Source organism: Bos mutus, chromosome 29, assembly GCF_027580195.1.
Source record: "Bos mutus isolate GX-2022 chromosome 29, NWIPB_WYAK_1.1, whole genome shotgun sequence".
Lineage (NCBI taxonomy): Eukaryota > Metazoa > Chordata > Mammalia > Artiodactyla > Bovidae > Bos > Bos mutus.
Genome location: NC_091645.1, coordinates 17233797 through 17258520, shown reverse-complemented (window position 1 = coordinate 17258520; position 24724 = coordinate 17233797). Strand labels below are relative to the sequence as shown.

Below are 24724 nucleotides of genomic sequence, written 5' to 3'. Positions count from 1 at the left end.
TGAAGTAAACCTGCACCCTAACCCTAAGCAGCTTTGCAAACATCCTCAAACAAAGCTATTCATGCCATTTGCTTAGCGATGCCAGCATTTCTACCAACAGTTTGTTACAGTTCAGTACAGCTAACTGATTTGCAGGACTATCAACCTACCACCAAGTATCTAGTCCCCCTGTGGGAAAAATACTGTATCAGGGGCTCAGTGTTGGTCTCTGCTGTTGGACATTCATCACTGACTACACCAGCTTTGATGCTGAGAAGAAGTCTATACCGTAAAGCCCATGCACAGACCCCACCCCTGCCATCATGGCCACCTTTCTCATGACTCCACTGAGCTGGGGAAAGAGGCTGACTGGCACGCAGAGGTTGGATCATTATGTTCGTTCATTTCTTTAAAAAGCCTCTTCTACAATGGGTGCCCTCTGGTGGGTATTCATAGGAAACACAAACGTTTTCACCTTTGCAAGACATTCATCCTTATACCAACATCCCAGGTCTTCTTGTCTCCAGTCTTCTGCTGTCATATTTTCCAAGTCTTTGATCAACCGGAAAGGGGCCTGAGCATGCAGTACCTAGAGATGAGCCTTCCAGGACACTAAGCGCAGCAGAAAAGGGAAAAGAATGAATGGGAAGGGGGCGGGGGAAGACAAGGAAAATAAGCAGCAGAAAAAAAAAAAAGTGCTCCAAGAAAAGTGAGACCTGAAAACCTGACACAGTGCTATGAACTAGGATGTCTTCATGACGGCACTCTCAAAGGCTTTACTCTGTGTTTTTCCTCTGGATTATAATATTTGGACAGTTATATTTGGCAGTGAGTTTCAAGTTTTTCTCCTCTGACTGTAATTTTCTTTAGTTAATGCCAGCAGATCTGAAAAGTCTCATGTTGTTGTTTAGTCACTAAGTCGTGTCCGACTCCTTTGCAACCCCATGGACCATAGCCCGCCAGGCTCCTCTGTCCATGGGATTTCCTAGGCAAGAATACTAGAGTGGGTTGTCCTTTCCTTCTCCAGGGGATCTTCCTGACACTGGGATCAAACCTATGTCTCCTGAGTTGGCAGGCAGATTTTTAACTACTGAGCCACCAGGGAAGCCCAAATAGTCTCATATAAGTGTAAGTGTTAGTCGCTCGTGCCCGACTCCTTGCGACCCCATGGACTGCAGCCCACCAGGCTCCTCTGTCCATGGGCTTCTCCAGGCAAGGATACATATACCCCTAAAAATGAACAGAGGTGGGTTTTTTCTTTTTTATTGAGGTATACTTGATTTACAATATTATATTGGTTTCAGGTGTACAGCATAGTGATTCAATACTTTTATAGATTATACCCCATTTAGAGGAATTACAAAATAATGACATTTCCCTGTGTCATACAATATATCTGCTACTTATTTTTTATATAGTAGACTGTATGTCTTAATCCCATACCCCTATGTTGCCTTTTCCCCTTCCTCTCCCCAGTTGTAACCACTAGCTTGTTCTTTGTATCCGTGAGCCTGTTTTTGTTTTGTTGTATATATATATATTTATTTGTGTTAGTTTTTAGTTTCCAGATACAAGTGTTAACAGAATATTTGTCTTGGTCTGTCTGACTGATTTCACCAAGCATAACACCCTCTAGGTCCATCTGCTGCTGCTGCTGCTGCTAAGTCACTTCAGTCATGTCCGACTCTGTGCAACCCCATAGACGGCAGCCCACCAGGCTCCTCTGTCCCTGGGATTCTCCAGGCAAGAACACTGGAGTGGGTTGCCATTTCCTTCTCCAATGCATGAAAGTGAAAAGAGAAAGTGAAGTCGCTCAGTCGTGCCCGACTCTTAGCGACCCCATGGACTGGAGCCTACCAGGCTCCTCTGTCCATGGGATTTTCCAGGCAAGAGTACTGGAGTGGGGTGCCATCTAGATTGTTGCAAATGGCAGAATGTCATTCTTTTTATGGCTAAGTAGTATTCCATTGTGTGTGTGTGTGTGGAGACACATAGACGTCTTTTGTATCTATTCACCTATTGAACACTTAGGTTGCTTCCATATCTTGGTTATTGTAAATAATGTTGCTATGAATATTGGGGTGTACACATATTTTGTTTTCTTCAGATTATATACCCTGGAATAGAATTAATGGGTCATATGATAGTTCTGTTTTTATTTTTTAAAGAAACTTCCATAACATTCTTCATAGGAGTTGCACCAATTTATATTCCCACCAACAGTGTGTGAGGATTCCCTTTTCTCCACATCTTTGCCAACATTTGTTATTTGTGGTCTTTTTGATGACAGCCATTCTGACAGATCTCAGGTGATATCTCATTGTAGATTTTTAAAAAAATAATTTTACTTAATTATTTGACTGTGCTGGGTCTTTGTTGCTGCACAGGCTTTTCTCTAGTTGTGGCGAGCATGGGTTACTCTCCAGTTGTGGTTCACAGGCGTCTCATTGCAGCAGCTTCTCTAGTGGAGCACAGGCTCTAGAGTGTTTGGGCTTCAGTAGTTGTGGCGCATGGGCTTAGCTGACCCTCGACTTCTGGGATCTTCCTGGACAGGCATCAAATCCGTATCTCCTGCATTGGCAGGTGGATTCTTTACCACTGAGCCACCAGGGAGCCCCTCATTGCAGTTTTGATTTACATTTCTCTAATAATTACTGATGCTGAGTATCTTTTCATGTGCCTGTTGGCCATCTGTTCATCTTCTTTGGAAATATGTCTATTTGGGTCCTTTGCCCATTTTTAAATTGGGGTTTCAAAGTCCCTGATGCTGGGAAAAATTGAGGGCAGAAGGAAAAGAGGGCATCAGAGGATGAGATGGCTGAAGGGCATCACCAATGCAATAGACATGAATTTGGGCAAATTTTGGGAGATGGTGAGGGACAGGGAGGCCTGGTGTGTTGCCGTTCATGGGGTTGCAAAGAGTTGGACATGACTGAGCACACACACAGACACACACAGAAGCATGGCAGGAATAGGGAAGAAAGAAAAGAGTAGAAAACAAATACAATCTACTAGTGAAAAGCCTCTAGTGATAGGGTGACTAAGACACTTTTTTTTTTTTTGACTAAGACACTTTTAAGAATAGATATGCCCAATATTAAATTTGAAGTTGTTTGTGTTTCTGTGCGGTAAACTCCCTTCCCTTTATTTGCCTGTTATGTGCGCAAATAGTTGGTGCGAGTAGCATCTGTAAAAGTTAAGGAAAAGATTTGAGTGTTAACTCTGGGTAAGCATTGTGTAGAACAGCACAACAGGTTAAGAAATCTAGCTAATCCCAATGCTGAATGAATCTAGCAGGAGCAGAGAACCAGAACTGACTGTAAGAAGACAAGCGCTCTTGGAATGTGCAGAAATCTTTGGGAGGACATTGATCTTTCCATAATTCATAAAAGTGAGATTTTATGCAATCCTAGTTAGATCTTATGGAGCAGAGTGACTTTCTGGAATCAAATCTCAGAAGTATAATTACTGATCAAAGGGTATGAACATTTTTCTGGGTCCTTATGAATAATGTTGAATTAATTCATGATATTAAGTTCAAATAGACATTTAGCATTTTTCTACTTTAAACTGTCAGCCATATTAAATACAAAAAAAGAAAAATACAGAACAAGCTTTGAGAATAAAAAATATATACAAGCAGATGCAGTTACTGAATTAAAATGCTCACTGAAAATAACTATGTTCTGAGAAATTTTATGTTTAAATTTGAAATTTCCTGATTCAGTGTTAATTCCTTACAGCTTGGCAGTTAAACTTGACCTTCAGTCCCAGGGAGCCCAGGACGGCTGGTAGTAGGGAATTCCCAACTAGGTAGGGAATGGGGGCCATCTACACCAGACCTGAACTTGGAGAAGGATGAAGGTTTCCTCCTTAAAGTTACCTAATGTCTTTGGTTAAGAAGTAGAACCTGAGAGAGTCTCTTGTTTAAGTGGCTTAGTGAGGATGTGTTCTCAAGTGAAGCGGAGTGAGGAAAGCAGGGTAAAGTTGAAGAAGACCGCTAAACAGGAATGTGGTGTCCAGCAAAGGCTGACTTCAGCCTGATCCCACAGGAGCTAAAATAGGAACCACATCAGACCTGTTCCTCCTTGAGGTGAGGGATCAGTGTTTTGAACCTCCACACAAGTGAGATGGCAATTCTTTCCTAGAGCAGGTCTCAAAATTAGGGTGCATCATAATTACCTGGAGGACTTGTTAAAACAGACTGTTGGGCAGACTTCCAAAGTTTCTGATTCAGTAGGTCTGAGGTAGGGACTAGCGAATCTGTATTTCTAACAAGTTCCCAGGTATTGGGGATGCTGCTGGTCTAGGAACCACACTTTGAGAACTGCTGCTGTACAGAAGAGGACACTTGTGAGGTTTCAGCAGCCAACATTCACAGCACCCAGGAGAGAAGATCTGAGCAGCATTGACTCCAAGTACTAACGTGGCATCTTCCTCATGAAGGCAGACACCAGGGCTAGAAGAGTGGACCACAAGCTGAGGCTGGCTGGATTACATTTTTAGGTCTGACTGTCTAGATTCATGACATCCTATTACTTTTCTGCTGTCATCCCGCATCTCCAGCCAAAGCATGGTTGAAACATTCCAGCTCATCCCCACATTGCTGTTAGACTTCAGGGAAGGGTCTGGCAGGTACATGAGACTTTAAAGAGGAAAACAGCTGCACCTCAGTAGGCAAGTACAGTGGAGTCAGTTGCAGTGGATGTAAAGAACCCCAAGAGGGAAACAAATATTTGGTGGCAAAACTCAACTCGACCACCATGGAAATTTTTGATGTCTATTTGGTTTTTTGTTTAAATTTTGTTTTTACTGCACTGTGTCTTCGTTGTACACTGGCTTTCTCTGGTTGTGGCAAGCTGGGGGGTGGGCTACTCCCCAGCTTTCATGGGCAGACTTCTCATTGTGCTGGTTTCCCTGGTTGCTGAGCAGACCTCCAGAGTGGCAGGCTCAGTAGTTCTGGCCCACAGACTTAGTTGCCTTGCAGCCTGTGGAATATTCCCGGATCAAGGGTCAAACCCATGTCATTTGCATTGGGCAGGTGGATTCTTAACCACTGGACCACAAGGGAACTCCTGTGTGTTGTGTTGTTGTTTTTTTTGTTTGTTTGTTTTTGTTTTTTTAGTTTAAAGAAAGATGGCTCTTTGAGGCAACTTTTAATTTCATACTTCCCACCACAGCCCGTAACAAAGAGCCCCGGCCCCTGGGGATCACCACCAGCTGAAGCTGAACGTATAGAAGTAGTCGGAGACCTTGGCTGGTAACGGACTGTTGTGTGAATAGCATACCTGGTACCCTTGGGCCTTAATGTCCATGTTCAGGCAGTCCAGGAGGTCACTGATATCCAGGGCTGCCTTCCAAGGCCCGAATTTGACCACTGACCTTTTGTTCGCCTCCAGGGAGCGCAGGGCGTCTGCGCAGTTTGCATCCTCCTTTTCGTTCCGTACCAGGCACACCAGGACCCGGGAGCAGCGCGCCGCCACGGCCTCGGCTCGCGCCAGGCGCACCATGAGCTCCAGGTTCTCGCTGTAGCCTGGCACCTGCAGCAAGAACTGCTTCCGCGCCACCTGCTCACCGAAGATCTGCGGCGTGTCCTCCAGGTGTTTGATCAAGGGCTTGATCTCGTAGTGCTGAGCCTCGCGGTACACCTCCGGGATGTGCTGGGTGGGCAGCTGCCCACTGCGCAGATATTCCAGGATGGGGCCAAAGTAGGTGCCGCAGCGATCGATGAAGAAGCGTCCCTCGGCATCCAGGCAGGCCTTGGCGGGGCTGGAGAACATCTCTGCCAGCTTTGAGCCTGGGAATTTCCTCAGGGTGCCCAAGGTGGTGGTATAGAACTCACCCCCCACGTTCAGCTCCACGACCGGAGATTCCTGGGGGGCACAAGAGGCAGAGTGACCAACAGCGCCATCTCCAGGGAGCTCATGATTCATTTTCATCCAAAGTATAATACCCTACAGAATTTAGAGGAGCCAACTGGCTTCAGCTTACTGGAATGTCCATCTTATGGAAGGGGGTTCTATTTATGCTACAGAGAGTAGGCATTTTAACGGAGGGAAATATTTTGGTTTGAAATAAAAATACCGAATTCAAGCATTTGAATTTTCTCATTTAGGTCACATAATATTAGTGGAGGAAGCTGCTGTGGAAGCAAGCTGCAGGGACAATACTGCTAAAGTGTGTGGCCTGTGGCAAGACTTTCCCCCTCCCTAGGCCTCAGATTCCTTATTCATAAAATAAGGATTTAGAGCTTTTTGTAAAGACATGAGTTCCTGACAGGAATGCTTAGATATAAGACATAGTTTGTTTTGTTTTATTTTTAAGGCATCAGGAAAAGGGAGAAATGCATTTTCGACCTTTTAGAAAGGTTAAAGAAACCATACATAAATTCAATCCAGGAATCATTTCTTTGGTACTTACTGTGTGTCCGCATCCTGTTCTGGGAATGGTGATAAAAATTCTTATTTCGTATAGATCAGAAATTCTGGCTGCAGTTGGCATGACATAACAAACAGAATGTGTTTGATGGGTACTTTTTCAAAATAAGGGCCTATGGGATTAAATAACAGGAATATCCTTGGTAGTGACAAGGTCAGTAAAACCAAATACAGCAGGTGTAAAACTGCCTCATAAATGGTAACATATGGTGCAAACATAGATTTAGCTGTTCATCAGAATTTTTAGAGGCCTCTTCTCTCGGGCTGAGCACTAAGAATGTGGGTAAGACCCACGCAGTATCTGCCTGGAGATGCCCACAGGCCAATGCAGACAGGGACTTGAAAAGAGACTGAGGGTCAGGCTTCATTTGGGGGATACTAAGTGCTGCCCCACAGACCTAACAAAAATACCCGAATACTCTATTAGTGATTATTACACATGAGGTGATACATCAGTTATCATCCTTACAAACCAGCTTCCTGAACACCTTTCATCATTTAAAATCCATTCAATAAAGCATTTGGAGAAGGCAAGGGCACCCCACTCCAGTACTCTTGCCTGGAAAAATCCCATGGACGGAGGAGCCTGGTAGGCTGCAGTCCATGGGGTCGCTAAGAGTCGGACACGACTGAGCGACTTCACTTTCACTTTTCACTTTCATGCATTGGAGAAGGAAATGGCAACCCACTCCAGTGTTCTTGCCTGGAGACTCCTAGGGACGGGGGAGCCTGGTGAGCTGCCGTCTTCGAGGTTGCACAGGGTCGGACATGACTGAAGCGACTTAGCAGCAGCAGCAGCAATAAAGCATGTATGCACCTACTTTGTGTCAGGCAGCTGGAACAATGAGGAACAAGCAGACCTCCCCTCACAGTCTATTAACTGTACAAAGCTACTAACTCCACCTTCACAGCAATCCTATGAAGAACGTAGTAAACCCCCATTTTCCAGATGAAGAAACTAAGGCTTAAGAAGGTGAGGTTTAAGTTGCTCAAGATCAACTGGTTATTAAGTGATAATGTCACAGGATTTGAACTCAGATCTGATTTACCCCGAAGCTTACACTTAGTCATCACAGAAGTTAATTTTCAACCTTCAAACACCTCCACTCTTCATTTCCTAGTCATCCAACAAAATGTAGGAAGGACCTATTCCATCCAAGCCTTCTCTTAAGCAGATGAACATGACACAGTTCCTGCCCTTGAGGAGCTCACAGAGGAGAGAAGCAAACAGATGGTTTCAATGTGTAGGTGCTGAGGGGGAAGACTCAAAGGTAAAAGAGATTGGCTCTTTCTGTGGACGAGTGCTGGAGGCTGTCAGGGAAGGTCTCCTAGGGGATGCGATGGCTGTTGGTGTGGGAAAGATCTACAGTGTTGGACGGAAAGCTGGATTTCCAAACTGGACACTTGATTGCAGGTCATTGCAGGGCCAGGGGTATAGAAATGTCCTTCAGTCTGATTTAGGTGTGACTTCCTTTTCAACTTGTCTGTGGGCTCTACCTCTAAGATTAAAGTACTGGAATTAAGAGAGCTCAAGACTGCCAGATTTCGGGGGAAAGAACCAAGTTGCCATAGCAACAGCTCCTACCAAGGGACAGTTATGCTAGCTGGAATGGAGAGGGGAGAAAAGATGCATTCTGAAAGCAGCCAAACAATTCAGCCTTGAGAAAAATAAGCCCAGGACCTGTGACTCTCTCCTTTTCCCATAAACCTCCAGGCTCTTTGGCAAGGGTGTTTGGTTAACCCAAAGGTGGTTCTGTAAACCAGGAAGTGAAATGAGAAGTTGCAGACTCTAACCCCTGAGTGGATTGATGATAGATTCTCCTCACTCCTCTACCACTGAAAGCTCACAGGTGCTCTTAACATCCCCACATTACAGGTAAGGAAAGGTCAGAAAGAAGGAAGTGAGGAAGTCGCTGTGCTGTGTGATAAGTTGTTTCAGTCTTGTCTGACTCTGCGACCCCAGTGACTGTAGTCCATCAGGCTCCTCGGTCCATGGGATTCTCCAGGCAAGAATACTGGAGTGGGTTGCCATGCCCTCCTCCAGGGGCTGTTTCTGATCCAGAGATTGAACTGTCTCTTATGTCTCCTACATTGGCAGGTGGGTTTTTACCACTAGTGCCACCTGGGAAGTGGCAGCTGGGATCAAATCCGTGTCAGTCTGACTGCAGGACAGTATGAGTGATCTACTCCCACCCTCCCAACACCCAGTCCCACTGCTGCCAAGTTATTAGCTATGTTCCTGGGGCATCTCACTTCCTTCTCTGTGCTTGAGTGTGTTAGTCACTCAGTCATGTATGGCGCTTCGTGACCCCATGGATTGGGGCCCACCAGGCTCCTTCATCCATGGGATTTTCCAAGCAAGAATACTGGAGTAGGTTGCCATTCCCTTCTGCAGAGGATCTTCCCGACCCAGGGATGGAACCTGGGTCTCCTGCATAGCAGGTAGACTCTTTTTACCGCCTGAGCCACTCTGAGCTTAAGCTTAGTCGTCTATGACATAGGGAGGCAAAATGGATGAAGAGAACTCTGAGTCTCTTCAGCTCTGAAAGTTTAATGAATCTAATCACTTCAAATGTTGTTTCTGAAGCTCATTTCCAGATACTAAACAAAATAGTCTCCTGCCCTGATATCTTCACCCACATTTCTTTAACACCCAAGACCTGGGCCCTGTTCCCAAGCTTCTTAATTCTGTCCCTTTTCCCTCCTTGTTTTCTAAAAACGCCAAACCTCTTTGGGAATCCCAAACCTCCTACGTCATCCATGAATACTGCTGTATTTGTTTCTAGCAGACAAAGACTTCTTTCCCATCCCTCTTCTAGACTACCAGCCCTTCCTCACGGCCCTTCCTCCCCACCTGTTCTACCCAGTCACCCTGCTGAAGCATTCCTCGATGGGCAAGCCTGACCTGTGTGCATGGGCTGGGGAAATGTGGGTATCAGGCTAGTGCTGGTACACAGGGATGACTCAGACAGGCCCAACTCTAACCCCACCAAACATTCATACATTTCCTTACGTCACTCTTAGTCTAGTCAGTGGAGGGACATCTCCAGTCATATGTCCCCAAGCCCCAAGATCTCTCCCCACACCACAACTTGGACATTTTCCCACTGCGTCCTGTCTCAGTCATCTGAGCCAGAAACCTAGACTGAAATCTTGTACTCTGCTCATGTCCTCAACCTCCCCACACACAGGTAATGAGTCACTAAATCCTGGTGATTCTAAATGCCTGGTCAGATCCATGGCTCCTGGCTCCCTGGAATGTCCCCTCACCCAATCCAATCTCAACTCTGAAACCAGAGCAGTTTCTCAGAAGTGCAAATCTGATCTAGTCACTACCCGCATTAACCACTTCAGTGATCCCACATTTCTTTAAAGGTAAACTCCAGACTTCTTAACGAAGTTTACAAGGCCCTTTGTAACCCTGACAATCAACTACCAAAGCCACGTACTGGTCTCCCTTCCCGACCCAACCAGAGCACGCTGGGCCCCGCTGTCCACAGGACGTCACTCGCTTACCACCCACGGTCCCGTCGCTCAGCCTTCAAGTTAATTGCTCTGGGAATTTTCTGGATGGGTTGTCTGCTTGATTTCAGAGGCTCATGTACTTCCCTCATCATAGTACTTATCTCTGTCTTGTAATTTTGTCCCTTCATCTGAATCCCCCACACCGTGGAAGGTTCCTAAGGGAGGACTATTCCCAGATTCATCTTCATGTTACCAGTACATGCTGCAGGGCTCAGCACAGGGGGCTGCTCAATGTGTCTGTTGAATTGAACCGCACTTAGGGCTTTCCTGGTGGCTTAGAGGGTAAAGCGTCTGCCTGCAATGCAGGAGACCGCAATGCAGGAGACCTGGGTTCGATCCCTGGATGGGGAAGATCCCCTGGAGAAGGAAATGGCAACCCACTCCAGTACTCTTGCCTGGAGAATCCCATGGACAGAGAAGCCTGGTGGGCTACAGTCCACGGGGTCGCAAAGAGTCGCGGGCTACAGTCCACGGGGTCGCAAAGAGTCGGACACGACTGAGCGATTTCACTTTCACTTTCACCCTCAGCACTGACTCACAGGAGCACTCACAGGAGCACCCCGCGGTTCTAATAAAGGCCAGTCTTGCCCTACTTCATGTCAGGGGCCGTCCAGGCTTCCTCCCTCTTCTGGTAATTAATTCAGACATTTATTGGGCACGTTGGGTGGCCACGCCTCTGACCAGGTGACTTTGTCAACAGCCAACAACAATAAGGCTGTCATCACCTGACTGGAAAATGCCATAGTCACCCCAAGGCTGGGTCTGCTTTCCCTTCCTACAAGCCTTCGAGATGGCACCTAGCCCGGCAGAGGTGAGAATGTTTTGATACTAGAGTGCACTGGGCTTTTTCTTGATATTCCCCTTTGGTCCACACTCCCCCCTCCACCCTCTCAAATCCTGGGAGGAAACAGGCAAGCAGGAAGACTCAGGAGCCAGCCAGAGGGCAGGGGTTCAGGTTGCAGAAGGGTTGCGGTGGGGTGGGGGTGAGGGGACGATACTCGGGCCCGCCCCCGGTGGGGGCTTCTCCCACCGGCAGGAGGGGTGGGGCAGGGAAGGAGGAGGGGCAAGCCAGAGGGGCTGCGAGAAGAGACACAAAGCAGACAGGGAGGAGACCACACAAAGGCAGCCAAGCCGGAAAGAGGGCAACCAGGATCGGCTGGACTGAGCCGGAACCAGCGCCGAGACCGGGGCGCTGCAGGAGAGATCGAAGCGGCAGGAACAGCCCAGGCGGAGAGCCCCCAGCCGCAGGCCGAGAGGGGCGCGCCCGAAGCAGGGGAACCCGGACCTGCGGGGAGGGAAGGGTTAGAGGGCCCTGGAAGGAGTGGGGAAAGGGAGGGCGGCGGGCCCGGAGCAGGACGGGTCTGCACGCCCGCTGCCGGCTTCGCACTCACCGTCCGCCGGCCCGCGGGGGGCGCGGCCCGGCCACTTGGCCGGGAGTCGGGCGCCGAGGTCTGGCTCATCTTCCCCGGCCCCGCGGGCGCTGGCCCGTGAGGGGTACCTGTGGCCGGCCGAAGTGCACCTGGCTCCCGCCCGGGGGTGGGGGAATCCTACCCAGGGTGTGGTGAGAGCCCTGATTGGGCTGCAGTCGGCGGTGACACCCTAGGCTGGTCACTGCCCCTCTCGTGTCTGGGTTGCTGGACAGCCAAATGGGGAAGGGAGAGGGAACTGACGTTGACGCCCTGGACCCTGTCCACTCATACAGTCGTGGGGGTGAAGGATGAGAAACACCCATTTTACAGGTAAGAAAAGTGAGTCTCCAGGGGAGAGTTGATTATATAGTCTCCATGGGAGAGTGGATTATATAGTCACCTCAGATCAGCTGCTTAAAGTGCAGCAAATGCTAGGTACCTGCTGTGTGTGTTATTTTGCTGGTAAAATATAATCCTGGTGATCCGGGATTATTAATATATTATTATTAAAGAATCTGCCTGCCGATGCAGAGAACCTGGGTTTAATCCCTGGGGCCCCCCTGGGCCAGAAAGATTCCACATGCCCCGTGGCACCTAAACCCAGGGGCCACAACTAAGCAAAAGAGAGTGAACTCCGGGAGTTGGTGATGGACAGGGAGGCCTGGTGTGCTGTGATTCATGGGGTCGCAAAGAGTCGGACATGACTGAGTGACTGAACTGAACTGAACTGAGAGCTTGTGAGGGAGAAGGCAATGGCACCCCACTCCAGTACTCTTGCCTGGAAAATCCCATGGATGGAGGAGCCTGGTAGGCTGCAGTCCATGGGGTCCCTAAGAGTCGGACACGACTGAGCAACTTCACTTTCACTTTTTGCTTTCATACATTGGAGAAGGAAATGGCAACCCACTCCAGTGTTCTTGCTTGGAGAATCCCAGGGATGGGGGAGCCTGGTGGGCTGCCGTCTATGGGGTCACACAGAGTCTGACACTACTGAAGCCACTTAGCAGCAGCAGCAGAGCTTTCGAGCTGCAACTGCTGGAGCCCACGGGCACTAGAAGTCCTCCCATCCCAGCTAGAGAATAGCCCCCTCCCCCTGCAACTAGAGAAAGACCCTGCACAGCCACGAAGACCCAGTGCAGCCAAAAATAAATAAATAAAACTTTAAAAAATTAAAAATAACTATTTAAAAAAACACAATCCTTATGAAATGGGGAATAACTCTTGGAGAAGGAAATGGCAACCCACTCCAGTACTCTTGCCTGGAAAATCCCATGGACAGAGGAGCCTGGTAGGCTGCAGTCCATGGGGTCCCTAAGAGTCAGACACGACTGAGCAACTTCACTTTCACTTTTCACTTTCATGCATTGGAGAAGGAAATGGCAACCCGCTCCAGTGTTCTTGCCTGGAGAATCCCAGGGACGGGGGAGCCTGGTGGGCTGCCGTCTATGGGGTTGCACAGAGTCAGACATGACTGAAGCGACTTAGCAGCAGCAGCAGCAGCAGCAGCAGTATAGGCCTGCATAGTGACCTTCTAAAGAGGACAATATGGAAAGAGAGGAGAATAGAAGAGTAAATGCACAGTGGAGAAAATGACAGAGACAACTTTGCCAGGTAGTTATCCAGGTGATCAAGGTCAACAGCAGGAGTCAGAAATTATGATGATAATGTGTATCCTTGATAGAGTGTGATGAAAATGCCACTTTGTCTCGGTGATCCTCTTCCCCAAAACCCACGCATCCATGCATGTTAAAGTCATTTCAGTTGTGTCCAAGTCTTTGCAACCCCATGGAGCCTGTCAGGCTCCTCTGTCCATGGGGTTCTCCAGGAAAGAATACTGGAGTAGGTGGCCATGTCATCTTCCAGGGGATCTCCCTGATCCAGTGATCAGACCGGGTGTCTCCTGTATTGGCAGACAGATTCTTTACCACTGCACCACTTGGGAAGCCTCTCATGATTTATTAAGCAATTAAAAATAAACATCAGAGCAGTGTATATATACTATGGGAATTCAATATATAAGTTTATATCTATTTATGTGAACATATGGGCTTCCCTGATGGCTCAGTGGGTAAAGAATCTGCCTACAATGCAGGAGACACAGGAGATGTGGGTTCAGTCCCTGTGTCAGGAAGATCCCCTGAAGGAGGGCATGGCAACCCACTCCAGTATTCTTGCCTGAAAAATCCCATGGATAGAGGAACCTGGCAGGCTACAGTCCAAAGGGTCGAAAAGAGTCGGACACGGCTGAGCACAAGCACACACATGTGAACGTATACTTAGAAAAGTGTAGAAGGATGCACAGTGGATATTAGTGTTGGTTATTCCGTGTGAATGGGATAGAAATAGAGGGGAAATTATTGATTAAGAAATGGTTTTCTTGGGCTTCCCTGGTGGCACTCGGTGGTAAAGAATCCACCTGCTAGCCCGGGAGACGCAGGTTTGATCCCTGATGCGGGAAGATTCCACATGCCACAGAGCAGCTAAGCTGTGTGCCACAACTACTGAGCTGTGCTCTAGAGCCCAGAAGCCACAGCTTCTGAAGCCCTCGTGTCCTAGAGCCTGTGCTCCACAACAAAAGCAGTCACTGCAATGTGTACACCACGACTAGAGAGTAGCCCCTGCTTGCTGCAACGAGAGGCAAGCCCACACAGCAACGAAGACCTAGCTCAGTCAAAACAAGCAAACAAATCTGTAAAAAAGAAATATTTTTCTTAATACATATTTATATTATGTCACTAGTTGCAGTGAACATGAAAAAGTGTGAAAGAGCAAAACAAAACACAATAACAAAGACAAGCACAAGGCAGCCCAAAAGGAAGTCAGCTTTTTGGTGTGAGGGATTTGGAAAGGCTTCATGGGAGAGGTGGCCCGTAAGCTGGGTCTTGAGGCGGGGAAAGCTTTGTTGAGAGAAGCCTGCCAGGGACTCCTCCCAGCAGAGGGGTCAACTGTGCCAGGGAAAGGAGGTAAATGAAAATGATCATGTGTGGAGCGCACCACACTGAACACAGACTCTTGTATGAGTTCTTCCAAGCAGTTAGATTACTCTACAGATGAGGGAGCTGAGGCTCGGGGAAGTTCAGTGAATGGACAGAAGGCCACACAGCTGGTAACTGACAGAACCAAGCTTAAACTCCATGTCTTTCTCACTCCAGAATTCTTTCTGTGACTGTAAAGAATTGCTTTGTATCTGGGTGCTGTGGTCTGAACGTTTATCTCCCTCCAAAAGTCACATTGAGACCTAATCATCAATGTGATGATGTTAGGTGGTGCCTTTGGGAGGTGATTAAGTCATGAAATGATGGGATTAGTGTTCTTGTAAAAGAGACCCCCAGGGAGTTCTCTGGCTCCTTCCTTCCATCATATGAGGACTCAGAAAGAAGATGGCCGTCTATGAACCAGAAAGTGGGCTTTCATCAGACACTAGATCCACCAGCACCATGATCTTCTACTTCCTAACCTCCAGAACGGTGTGAAATAAATGTTCTTTATAAACCACTCAATTTACAGTATTTTTGTCATAGCAGCCTGGATGGACTGAGACACTGGGTACAAGTGTACACCTTGAATACTATGACTTGCAAACAGGACTGAACCATGGGGAGACAGCTGTGACCTCCTCAAAGCAGGCCTCCCTGCCTGCCGCATCTGGGTTAGGGAGCCTCCCACGGGCCAGGTCAGCTCTGCCCAGCACATGAAGCCCCTTCCCCTCACATTGTCTGACTTCTCCCAGAGGGCTGATCAGCTGCATGGGCCAGAATGATTCCATGGGGAGGCTGAGTTCTGAAAGGTCATCACCACAGAAAGAAGGGCTGGACACTTGGAGGGGCAGTGGGCACTTCTGACAGCATCAAGAAGCCTGGGCCCCATTTCCGGTTTCTCCCCCAGCTCCAGCTGCCCTGAAATAACCTACATTCCTATACTTTCTTGAACTTTGTTTATGCTGTTCTTTGTGCTCAGAATGCCTTTCCTCACCAGCGCTTTCTCTCTGGAAAACTCCTACACAGCCTTTAAGACCCAAGTCAAATAGCCCTCTTCTTCCTTTTATATCCATTAGTACATTTGACCCTCACCATTCAAAATAGGAATTAGCACCTCTATTTTTACGTATGAGAACCCCAGGGATCCCAGAGGTGAAGTGCCTCTTTCAGAATCCTTCAGCACCAGGGGACAAGAGACGACCGGGTTTCCAGCTGTGGCTCTGCCATTCACTTGTAACTTTGGCCAGGTCCCTGCCCGTCTCTGGGCCTCAGTTCTCCACCTGTAACATGGTGGGGGTTGGGATATCGTTTGAGACGGTCTCTGTGGAACTGTCTTGCTTAATGCTACGCAACAAAGGAATTCATACAGTACCTTGGTGTTGCCTAGAACTGGATCTTGTTTCCCTTTGGCCTGAATCCAAGAGCAAGCACTGCTTCCTTCTGCCCTCCTCTTTGTTCTTCTTCCTGAGACAAAGCTGCCAGCCCCTCTCCTCTCCAGGCTGCTGGGCTTCGGGCCAGCCGGCCAAGTGGCAGCTGGGACTCAGATGAAAAGGCCCTCAGAGGGCCGCCTGTGGCAGAGTGCCCAACCCAGCCCAGCCCAGGCCTGGCAGCCCTGGGCCCAGCTGTCGTTCGAAGCATCCTGCCACCACTCCCGCACAAGGCTCCCTTTGTGAGTTCCGCGGTGGCGGAGACCCCTGCCAACCCACAAGGACCCTCTTCCCTTCCCTCCGCCCTACGCCCTTTGAGGAATATCGAGGTCTTTATAGACTGGTCTGACTTTGGGCCAGGTTCTTTGGAGAGTTTTATTTCATCTTCAAAACAAATAGCAGGTAGTGCTATTCCCCTTTAGAAATGGGGACACATACCTGAGGGCCTACTATGTGTCAATCATGGTGTCAGGTACTAGGAGTTGGACAAGGACCTGTCTTCCTTCTTTCCCTCATTCCTTTCTTTCTTTTCCGAACACTAGGAGCGTTTCTTATTTATTTTTTTTAAAAAAGAAGTCATAGAATTCCCTGGTGGTCCAGTGGTTAGGACTCTGTCCTTCCACTGCAGGGGGCACGGGTTTGATCCTTGGTCAGGGAACTAAGATCCCAAAAGCTGAGCAACATGGCCAAACAAATAGAATACAATAAAAATAAATAAATTTTTAAAAATTAAAAAGAAATCATGTGTGGAGGACAGAGGGCTTCTCAGATGACACTAGTGGTAAAGAACCCATCGGCCAATGCAAGAGACAAAAGAGATGTGGATTCCATCCCTGAGTCAGAAAGATCCCTGGAGGAGGGCATGGCAACCCTCTCCAGTATTCTCGCCTGGAGAAACCCCACGGACAGAGGAGCCTGGTGGGTCACTGTCCGTGGGGACGCAAAGGGACACACTGAGCGACTGAGCATGCCATACAACAATAACTGTGGCCTCCAGCCTGCGTCTGAGTTTGGCCACTGTGAGGCCTAGAGGAGATCAGAGGGAAAAGGGAAGTGGGATCAGACTCTTTATTCCCCAGCTCCCTCCCTACCAGGTCCGTGTGAGTTAGCTGTGTCCCTCAGGCACCCTCTCCACACCCTCTCTGTGGTTCTGGTAACCACTGTCCTCCTTTCAGGCCCCCGCAGTTAGCTGCCCTGAGGGACTGCACTATTCCTTGCTTCTCTCCTCAGTCCCTGCCATATCTCTGCAGAGTCCCTTCATAGACCTCTCCTTGAATCCCCAGTTTGAGGAGGTACCTGTGTCCTGCCTGTGTGTGTTTTTGATGGTGTGTATGTACTGCACGTGTGTGTGTGTGCGCGCACGTGCGTTAAATGCGTGCATGCATCATTTCTATGCCAGTTGCTCAGCAATTAATCAAGAGCTGGTACAGGAAGGGAACTGATCTTTACTGAGACTCCAGGCAGGGCATTTGATATACACAGTTGGGTTTAATTGTCACAATTCTGTAAAGTGTTTTTAGCCCATTTTAAGGAAGATAAAACTGAGGCCCCAACTAGTAAAGGAACTTACCTTAAGTCCCACAGCTGCTAGGCAGTGGGCCCAAGATTTGAAACCCATCCATATCTGGCTTCAAAATCTGTGCCTTTTTCCCACTTTGGGTCCTGCTTTCCAAAACGCCTGGTTCATTCTCATCCTTTAAGGTCTTAGTTTAAGTGTTACCTCTCCCAAGAGGCCTTCCTTCACCACTCTGTTGGAAGGAAGTCACCACTGATATTCTTTTTTTTTTTTTTTTTTTGACATGTATACACTGCTTTATTTATTTATTATTAATTTATTTTTGGCTGTGCTGGGTCCTCGTTACTACACGCAGGCTTTCTCTAGTTGTGGACAGCAAGGACTGCTCTCTAGCTGCAGCCCTTCTGCACCGGCTTCTCATTGCCTGGTAGCTCAGAGGTTAAAGCATCTGGCTCCAATGCGAGAGACCTGGGTTTGATCCTTGGGCCGGGAAGATCCCCTGGAGAAGGAAATGGTAACCCACTCCAGTATTCTTGCCTGGAGAATCCCATGGACAGAGAAGACTGGTAGGCTACAGTCCACGGGGTCGCAAAGAGTCAGACACGACTGAGCAACTTCACTTTCACTTTTCTCTTGTTGCATAGCACAGGCTTTAGGTTCACGGCTTCAGTCGTTGTGGCGCAGGGACTCAGTAATCGCAGCTCTCTGCCTCTGGAGCACGGGCTGAGTAATTGTGGTATGTGGGCTTGGTTGCTCTGCAGCGTGTGGAAAGTTCCCAGAACAGGGATTGAACCCATGTCCCCTGCACTGGCAGGCGGATTCTCACCCTCTGCATTACCAGGGAAGTCCTGATGTTCTTTTTCATAACACATTGTACTTCTCTTTCACAATGTGTATATGTTTGTTTATTGAATGTCTCTCCCTCATTAGACTCTAAGCTCCATAACAGGAGCCAGTCTCCATACTGGTTTTGTTCACCACTCTCTTCTCAGCACCTAGCACAGCTGCCTGCTTTCCACCGGGCCCCAGATAAATATTTGTTAAATGGAAAAAGGACAAAGAAAAGTGAGCAAGCATTTTTTTAGTGCCTCATTTTATGTGGCTTATCTCATTTCCTCTTCACAGCTATTGCATGAAGTTATTGTCCCATTTCTCTGACTGAAGTCAGAGAGGGAATGAAATTTTCCAGAGTCACACAGCTTAGAGCTGGGGTTCAAACTCATGTCTCCCTGGCGTCACAGCTGTGCATGTCCCCCCGTGCCCCTCTGCCCTTGGCACAGCAGCTCACAGTGGGGAAGAGAAGGAGGGACTGATCAGTGGAACCTACATGAATCATTCTTGGACAAACAGTAACTTGGGGGAACAAATAGTGACTGTGGCAGCCACTCCCCTGGGACCAGGCATTCCCAGGCCCTCCCAGCCTGGAAGCAACTCTCTTTTCTGTTTGCCCTCAGGCTCTCAGCCCTGTCCTACCTGGTCTGTGATCTTCTCCAAACACCCAGTTCCTTGCTTTTCTTGGCAGGGTTGCCCATGGCTCATCAAGTTCCCAAGGGCAGATTCTGAATACCGGGTATGTATCCTGGAGCTCTGCATGCAGGCCAGTTCAACAGCTGGTGCTAATACAGACGAGGGGGGCCTCCTGCTGTGTTTCCAGGACCACGTGTCAGTCAACTGGCACCTGGGAGGATCTTTTCTTTCCTTCCTCCTTTGCTCTCAGACCCTGTCTACTTTCCTCTTTAAAATCATCATTGTCACCAAATGGGAAACTTCTGAGATCCTGAGTTATGTTTTTTGTCGTGGCCTAGGTAATGGTTACACAGGTGTGTTTATATTTTGCAAAAATTACTTGGGTGCATTCCTCGGTATCTGAGTTATACTTCAATCGATTTTTTAAAAATTTTATGTGTTTATTTATTTTCTAACCGCTCTGGGTCTTTATTCCTGCATGCAGGCTTTCTCTAGTTGCAGTGCTCTTTAGTTGCGGTGTACCTGCTTCTCACTCTGGTGGCTTCTCTTGCTGCAGAGCATGGGCTCGAGGGCACATGGGCTCAGTAGTCATGGCACTTGGGCTTAGTTGCTGCCTGGCATGTGGGATCTTCCAGGACCAAGGCTCAAACCTGTGTCCCTTGCATCGGCAGGCAGGGACCGCCAGGGAAGTCCCAAAAGATTTTTTTTTAAAAACCCATTGCTAAAAAATAACAACAAACATTGCTACCCATTCTTGCCCCTGGCTCCCCCTACCAGACCAGCTGTGAAATGGGGATCATCTTTCCAGCTGTTTTTCCTCAATCCTCCCCAAGGGATACCCAGAGACCCTTTTCATCTAAGGGCTTCTGACGGAATTCTGCCCAGCAAAGATAGTATAGATCAGCATAGCTGACACGGACAGTGCTGCAAGTCCTGGGACCTCCAGAGTCGGTGGATTCTCACTCCTGGCGGGTGGTGCCTCCCTCTCTGAGCCATCCCTTGGGTTCCTGGCCTTTCTCTGGTCCTATATGAGAGCTGGAAGCCCTCCTATCTCTTCCCCAGACCTTGTTTTTCAGGTTATGCTGTCAGCTATTCATTGGCTTGCGGGGCCAGTTTTTTGGGAGCCAGTTACTATTTACCTACTGTCACTGAGAAGAGCACATCCTGCAGCCTGTGTTCAGGACCTCTGCCAGCTCATCCTCCTTGGGTTTCTGGAGAAGAATTAACTGCATCCTATCCAGCTCCTCTTTCACCGGCTGCCCAGCCCCAGGGTGCAGGCCCCACCTGATTACCCCAGACAGGCAGTTTCTCATGCAGCCCCAGGACACCCTAACCCAAGGAAGGGAGGGGGGCCGCCCACTGAGCGGGCAGTGGTGGCCGAACTTCCAGCAGCTGAACCCAGGGAAAGTGTCAGACCAGGCTTCTGGTGGCCAACCAAGGCCAACTCCTTAAACCAAAAGGAAATTTCTTAGACCATCAGTGTTCCCTGGGCTTCCCAAGCGGCACTAGTGGTAAAGAACCCACCTGCCAATGCAGGACACGTAAGAGAGGCAGGTTTGATCCCTGAGTCATGAAGATCCCCTGGAGGAGGGTATGGTAACTCACTCCAGTATTCTTGCCTGGAGAATCCCCATGGACAGAGGGGCCTGGCAGGCTACAGTCCATGGGGTCGCACAGAGTTGGACACGACTGAAGCGACTAAGCATGCACACGTCAGTATTCCCAGGGGATGGGCTCAGGGGGCCCAGTGGCAGGAGCCTGGTCAGGATCACACTGCAAGACCGAGTGACTTCCACTGTCGTGGTCACAGGTGGGCCTCCGGCTACACCAGGAGCAGGCAGAAGAGGAAGCCAATCATATGGGCTTCTGCAGTGTGAGCAGGGACTAGGAATTACCGCCCTGGCAAGACTTTGATGGGAATGTCCCCTACAGGGAGAGCAAGAAGCTAGTGAGAAAGGGGTAGAGGCTGGACATGAGATTGACAAAAAAGAAAAACAAGACAACTTCCTCTTAGCACAGTACTGAACTGAGCTTGCAGAAGACTTTGGGTCAGGGCAGAGGCAACGCCATCCCCATTACACCCATATCCACGAACAAAATTGGAATCATACCTTTATTATTATTATTTTGTCACATCCTGTAGCATGCAGAACTTCCCTGACCAGGGATCAAATCTGCACCCCCTGCAGTGTAAACACAGAGTCATAACCACTAGACCCCCAGGGAAGTTTGAATCACACCATTTTAAAGATTAATTTAAACACGTACTTATTTTTTTTCATCTAGTGTTGTGAAGATTTGCCCCATTTTATTAAGGGCTCAACTATACCACTGTAATGGCTATATCACAGTGTGTCATAAGAATGTATCATAAATCTATTAAACCACATTTCATTTCTGCCTTCATTCTTTTTTCTCTTTTACCATAACTAGCACTGCAAGGAGCATCGTCTATAGCTAAGACATTGTGCAAGGAGTATGCACCTTTTTTGAAGATCTATTCCTCGTTGCCAAATAACTAGGAAGGCCGTACCCCTTACCTGGGCACACAGGGTATGACTGCTCCTCAATATGTTTTTGCCCGCTGCTCAGAGACTGACCTCCACTGCTCACCCCCAGAAAACTGCCAGGGAACGCTGGTGAGGCTGAAAATGCAAGTTGGCTTATTGATAGGGCCTGAGAACCAAGCCAGACACCACCGGAGTCTTCCTGAGATCTGACGAGCAGTTTTTTCTGGACGGATCCAAAATGCCAGCTGAGGCGCTCATCCCACGTTCTGCTCCGTGTCGTCTTTCCTTTCTCTCCTCCTCTCCTCCTTCCTGCTCCCCCTCCCCTTTCTCTTTCGTTCCTTTCTATGACTTCCCTCAAATTCTAGTCATTTTGCTTTCTTTCCCTCTCTACTCCTTCTTCCTTCACCTTTTAATTCCTCCCACCCCCGGAATGAATTCAGCCTTGTTTCTGTCTCTTTTCTCTTCTCCTCTCCTCTCTGTCCTTCACCCAGCACTTCTGTTGCGTGAGTCATCATTTCCCCAGGGAGATAAACTTTTCCTTGATGGGCCCCAATTTGAATGAGGGGTGAGTTTGCCTCCCACAAAGGGCAAAGCTAACATAATTGGGAGCTGCTTGGTAACCAGGGTGACTCAGGGCTTCCAGGTTGGGAGACACACAATCCATCAATATTTCCTTAGAGGCTTTGTCACCCTAAGGGTCTGCTCACTGTGCCTGATGACTCATCAGGGCAGCCTTGGCTTGTTGGCAGCAGGCTGTGGGTTGGGGTGTCACAGTTTATGACGTTGCTGCAGGGAAGAGGGCAGATGCTGGGGGCCCGGCAACATGGCCGCATGGCTCTGTTTCTCATTGTGTGTTCTCATATCACGTTGATCAGGTAGGATGTCTATAAAAATTCAGGTTGCCGGGCCCCAGTGCACTCTTATTAAACCAGACTACCTGGAAATGGGGGTCAGAAACCTTCCTGTGAAAAGTGATGCACAGGCTGAAAAGTGTCTGTTAGATTTTTGAATGCACACGCCCTATGTCTCAGCAACCAGCAACCCATTCCTCAACTTTCTGCGTGATTTGTAGCAGCTTTGCTTGTTATCAAAAACTTGGGGACAACAAAAATGTCTATTAATACAGAATGGTTAAATAGATGATAACATCTCCTACTGTGGAATAATATTCAGCCTTTTTTTTTTAATGGGGCATTTGTAGAGCCAGAAAGTAGATTTGAGGTCACCCTAACCAGAGGTTATGGAGAGAGGGGCCAGGGAGCATGAGGAGTCATTGCTTAATGGGTACAGAGCTTCTGTTTTGGAAATAGTGGTGATGGTTGCATGATATGGTGGATGTAATTAATGCCACTAAATCATACACTTAAAAATGGTTAAAATGGAAAATTTTCTATTTATACACACACACACACACATATAATTTAAAAAATGAATGTGGTAGAATCATATGCAATAATACGGAAAGATATCCAAGACAGACTGTTAAGTGAAAATGGATATTGTGGATGAAGCTGATCGTAAGAAATAAAATTCTGTGTGTGTGTGCACATGTGTGCCAGGAAAAGGCAGTAAAGAATCATATCACCCTCTTAAAAGTGTTTGTCATTGGAGGTAAGGCTGGTGGGACACACAGGAGAAGGAAGATTCTTTGTCCTTTCTGTAATATCAAAAGTAAGTGCTGGTCATCAATCAAAATGGCTACCATTAAAAACTCTACAAATAACAAATGCTGGGGAGGATGTAAAGAAAAGGGAACCCTACTGCACTGTTGATGGGAGTGTAAGTTGGTACAGCCACTATGGAGAAGTATGGCGGTTCCTCAGAAAAACAAAAATAGAGCCATCATATGAGCCAGCAATTAGATAAAATTCTAATCCAAAAATATACATGTAACTCTATGTTCATAGCAGCACTATTCACAATAGCCAGGACGTGGAAGCAACCTAAATGTCCATCAGCAGAAGGATGGATAAAGAAGAAGTGGTGTATATACACAGTGGAATAATACTAAGCCATAAAAAGGGGGAAAAAAAGAATGCCATTTGCAGCAACATGGATGCAGCTAGAAATTATCATATGAAGTGAAGTAAGTCAGAAATTGACAAATACCGTATATTATATCACTTATATGTGGGATCTAAAATGTGACACAAATAAACCTATTTAGGAAATAGAAACAGACTCATGGACACAGAGAACAGACTCCTGTTTGCCAAGGAGAGGGGTTGAGAGAGAGACAGAGTGGGAGGTTGGGGTTAGCAGACGGAGCTATTATATGGAAAGGATAAACAACAAGGTCCTATTGTATAGCGCACAGAACTATATTCAGTATCCTATGGCAAACCATAATGGAAAAGAATATAAAAAAGAATGTATATATATGTATGACTGGATCACTTTGCTGTACAGCAGAAATTAACACAACATTGTAAATCAACTAAAATTTTTAAAAGTGCTGGGATTATGGGTGATTTTGCTTTCTTTTTGAAACTGTTTTTCATGCAAACAATGTAAACACACTCAGCAAAACAGTTCCATCCTTGCCCTCAAAGAGCTCGGAATCAAGTTGGGGAGATAGGTACAGATCGAGGTAATCATAACAGAACATGAATTGTGGCAAGGCCTGTGGAAGTACGGAGGAGGGGGCACCAGGGAAGGCTTTCCAGAGAAGGAGACATTTTGACTCTGGTCTTCAAAGACCTCAAGGAGTGAGGCAAGTGGAGAAGTGGAGTAGAACTCCTCTGGTGGAAGGAAAGGCAAAGTGAGAGCAGACGTGAGGTTTGGGAGCTCAGGAGCTGACATGCAACTTGCCTGTTGGAAATGGCTGGAGCATGAAGAATTTACCAGGAGAGGGACAGGTTTGTGTTCTGGGCGTATCCTCTGGTGAGGTCTTTCCTGGGTTGAGGTTAGAGATGGTGCTCTCAGGCCAAGGTTGGAAACTAATAAGACATAAGCAAAGACTTTTCCATTCACCTCAGAATTTCAGCTGAGGCCTCCAAGGCCAGAGCTGCTGAACTTAAAATGAGTTTAGAACTCAGGAGGCGGGGAGGCAGCAGGGCTAAGAGCCATGTCCTCAGTTACCTGCCTGTCAAAGAGAGAATGTCCCCCAGGAACCCTACCGAAGACTCTCTTCAGAAAGATGTCAGGGCATTCACTCTGCCTGTCCCCCCTCCCCCTCAAACCAGGAGAAATAGACTTTGGGAGAACTATTTGGGGAGCCTTGGAGGGGAGAGGCTGTGGATCTAGAATCTGGTGAGTTGGGGGGTAGTTCCTAGCCAAGGGGCTGCACTTCCAGCTGCGTGATTCTCTTAGGGCACATGTAGACTCCACGTTAAGGAGCAGAATGAGGCCTTCTTGGGACTTCCCTGGTGGTCCAGTGGTTAAGACTCCATGCTTCCAATGCAGAGCGTGCAGGCTTGATCCCTGGTTGGGGAACTTAAGATTCCACAAAGAATCAGGAAAAATAATAAATCATT

The 24724-nt window shown here is 47.8% G+C and overlaps 1 protein-coding gene and 1 long non-coding RNA gene across 2 annotated transcripts; one reads left to right on the top strand and one right to left on the bottom strand.

Moving 5' to 3' along the window:
* Positions 1-14831, bottom strand: KCTD14 (potassium channel tetramerization domain containing 14). The gene is made up of 2 exons (XM_070364990.1): positions 11333-14831; positions 1-5852 (listed from the first exon to the last, which is right to left on the bottom strand). The coding sequence occupies exons 1-2, from the start codon at positions 11399-11401 to the stop codon at positions 5190-5192; spliced, it is 732 nt and encodes a 243-aa protein (XP_070221091.1). The 5' UTR covers positions 11402-14831; the 3' UTR covers positions 1-5189.
* On the top strand, positions 9206-21049 carry LOC138986207 (uncharacterized). The gene is made up of 3 exons (XR_011463076.1): positions 9206-10752; positions 18794-18841; positions 19801-21049. It is a non-coding gene; the product is annotated as an uncharacterized lncRNA (long non-coding RNA).
* Positions 21050-24724: the final 3675 nt, after the last annotated feature.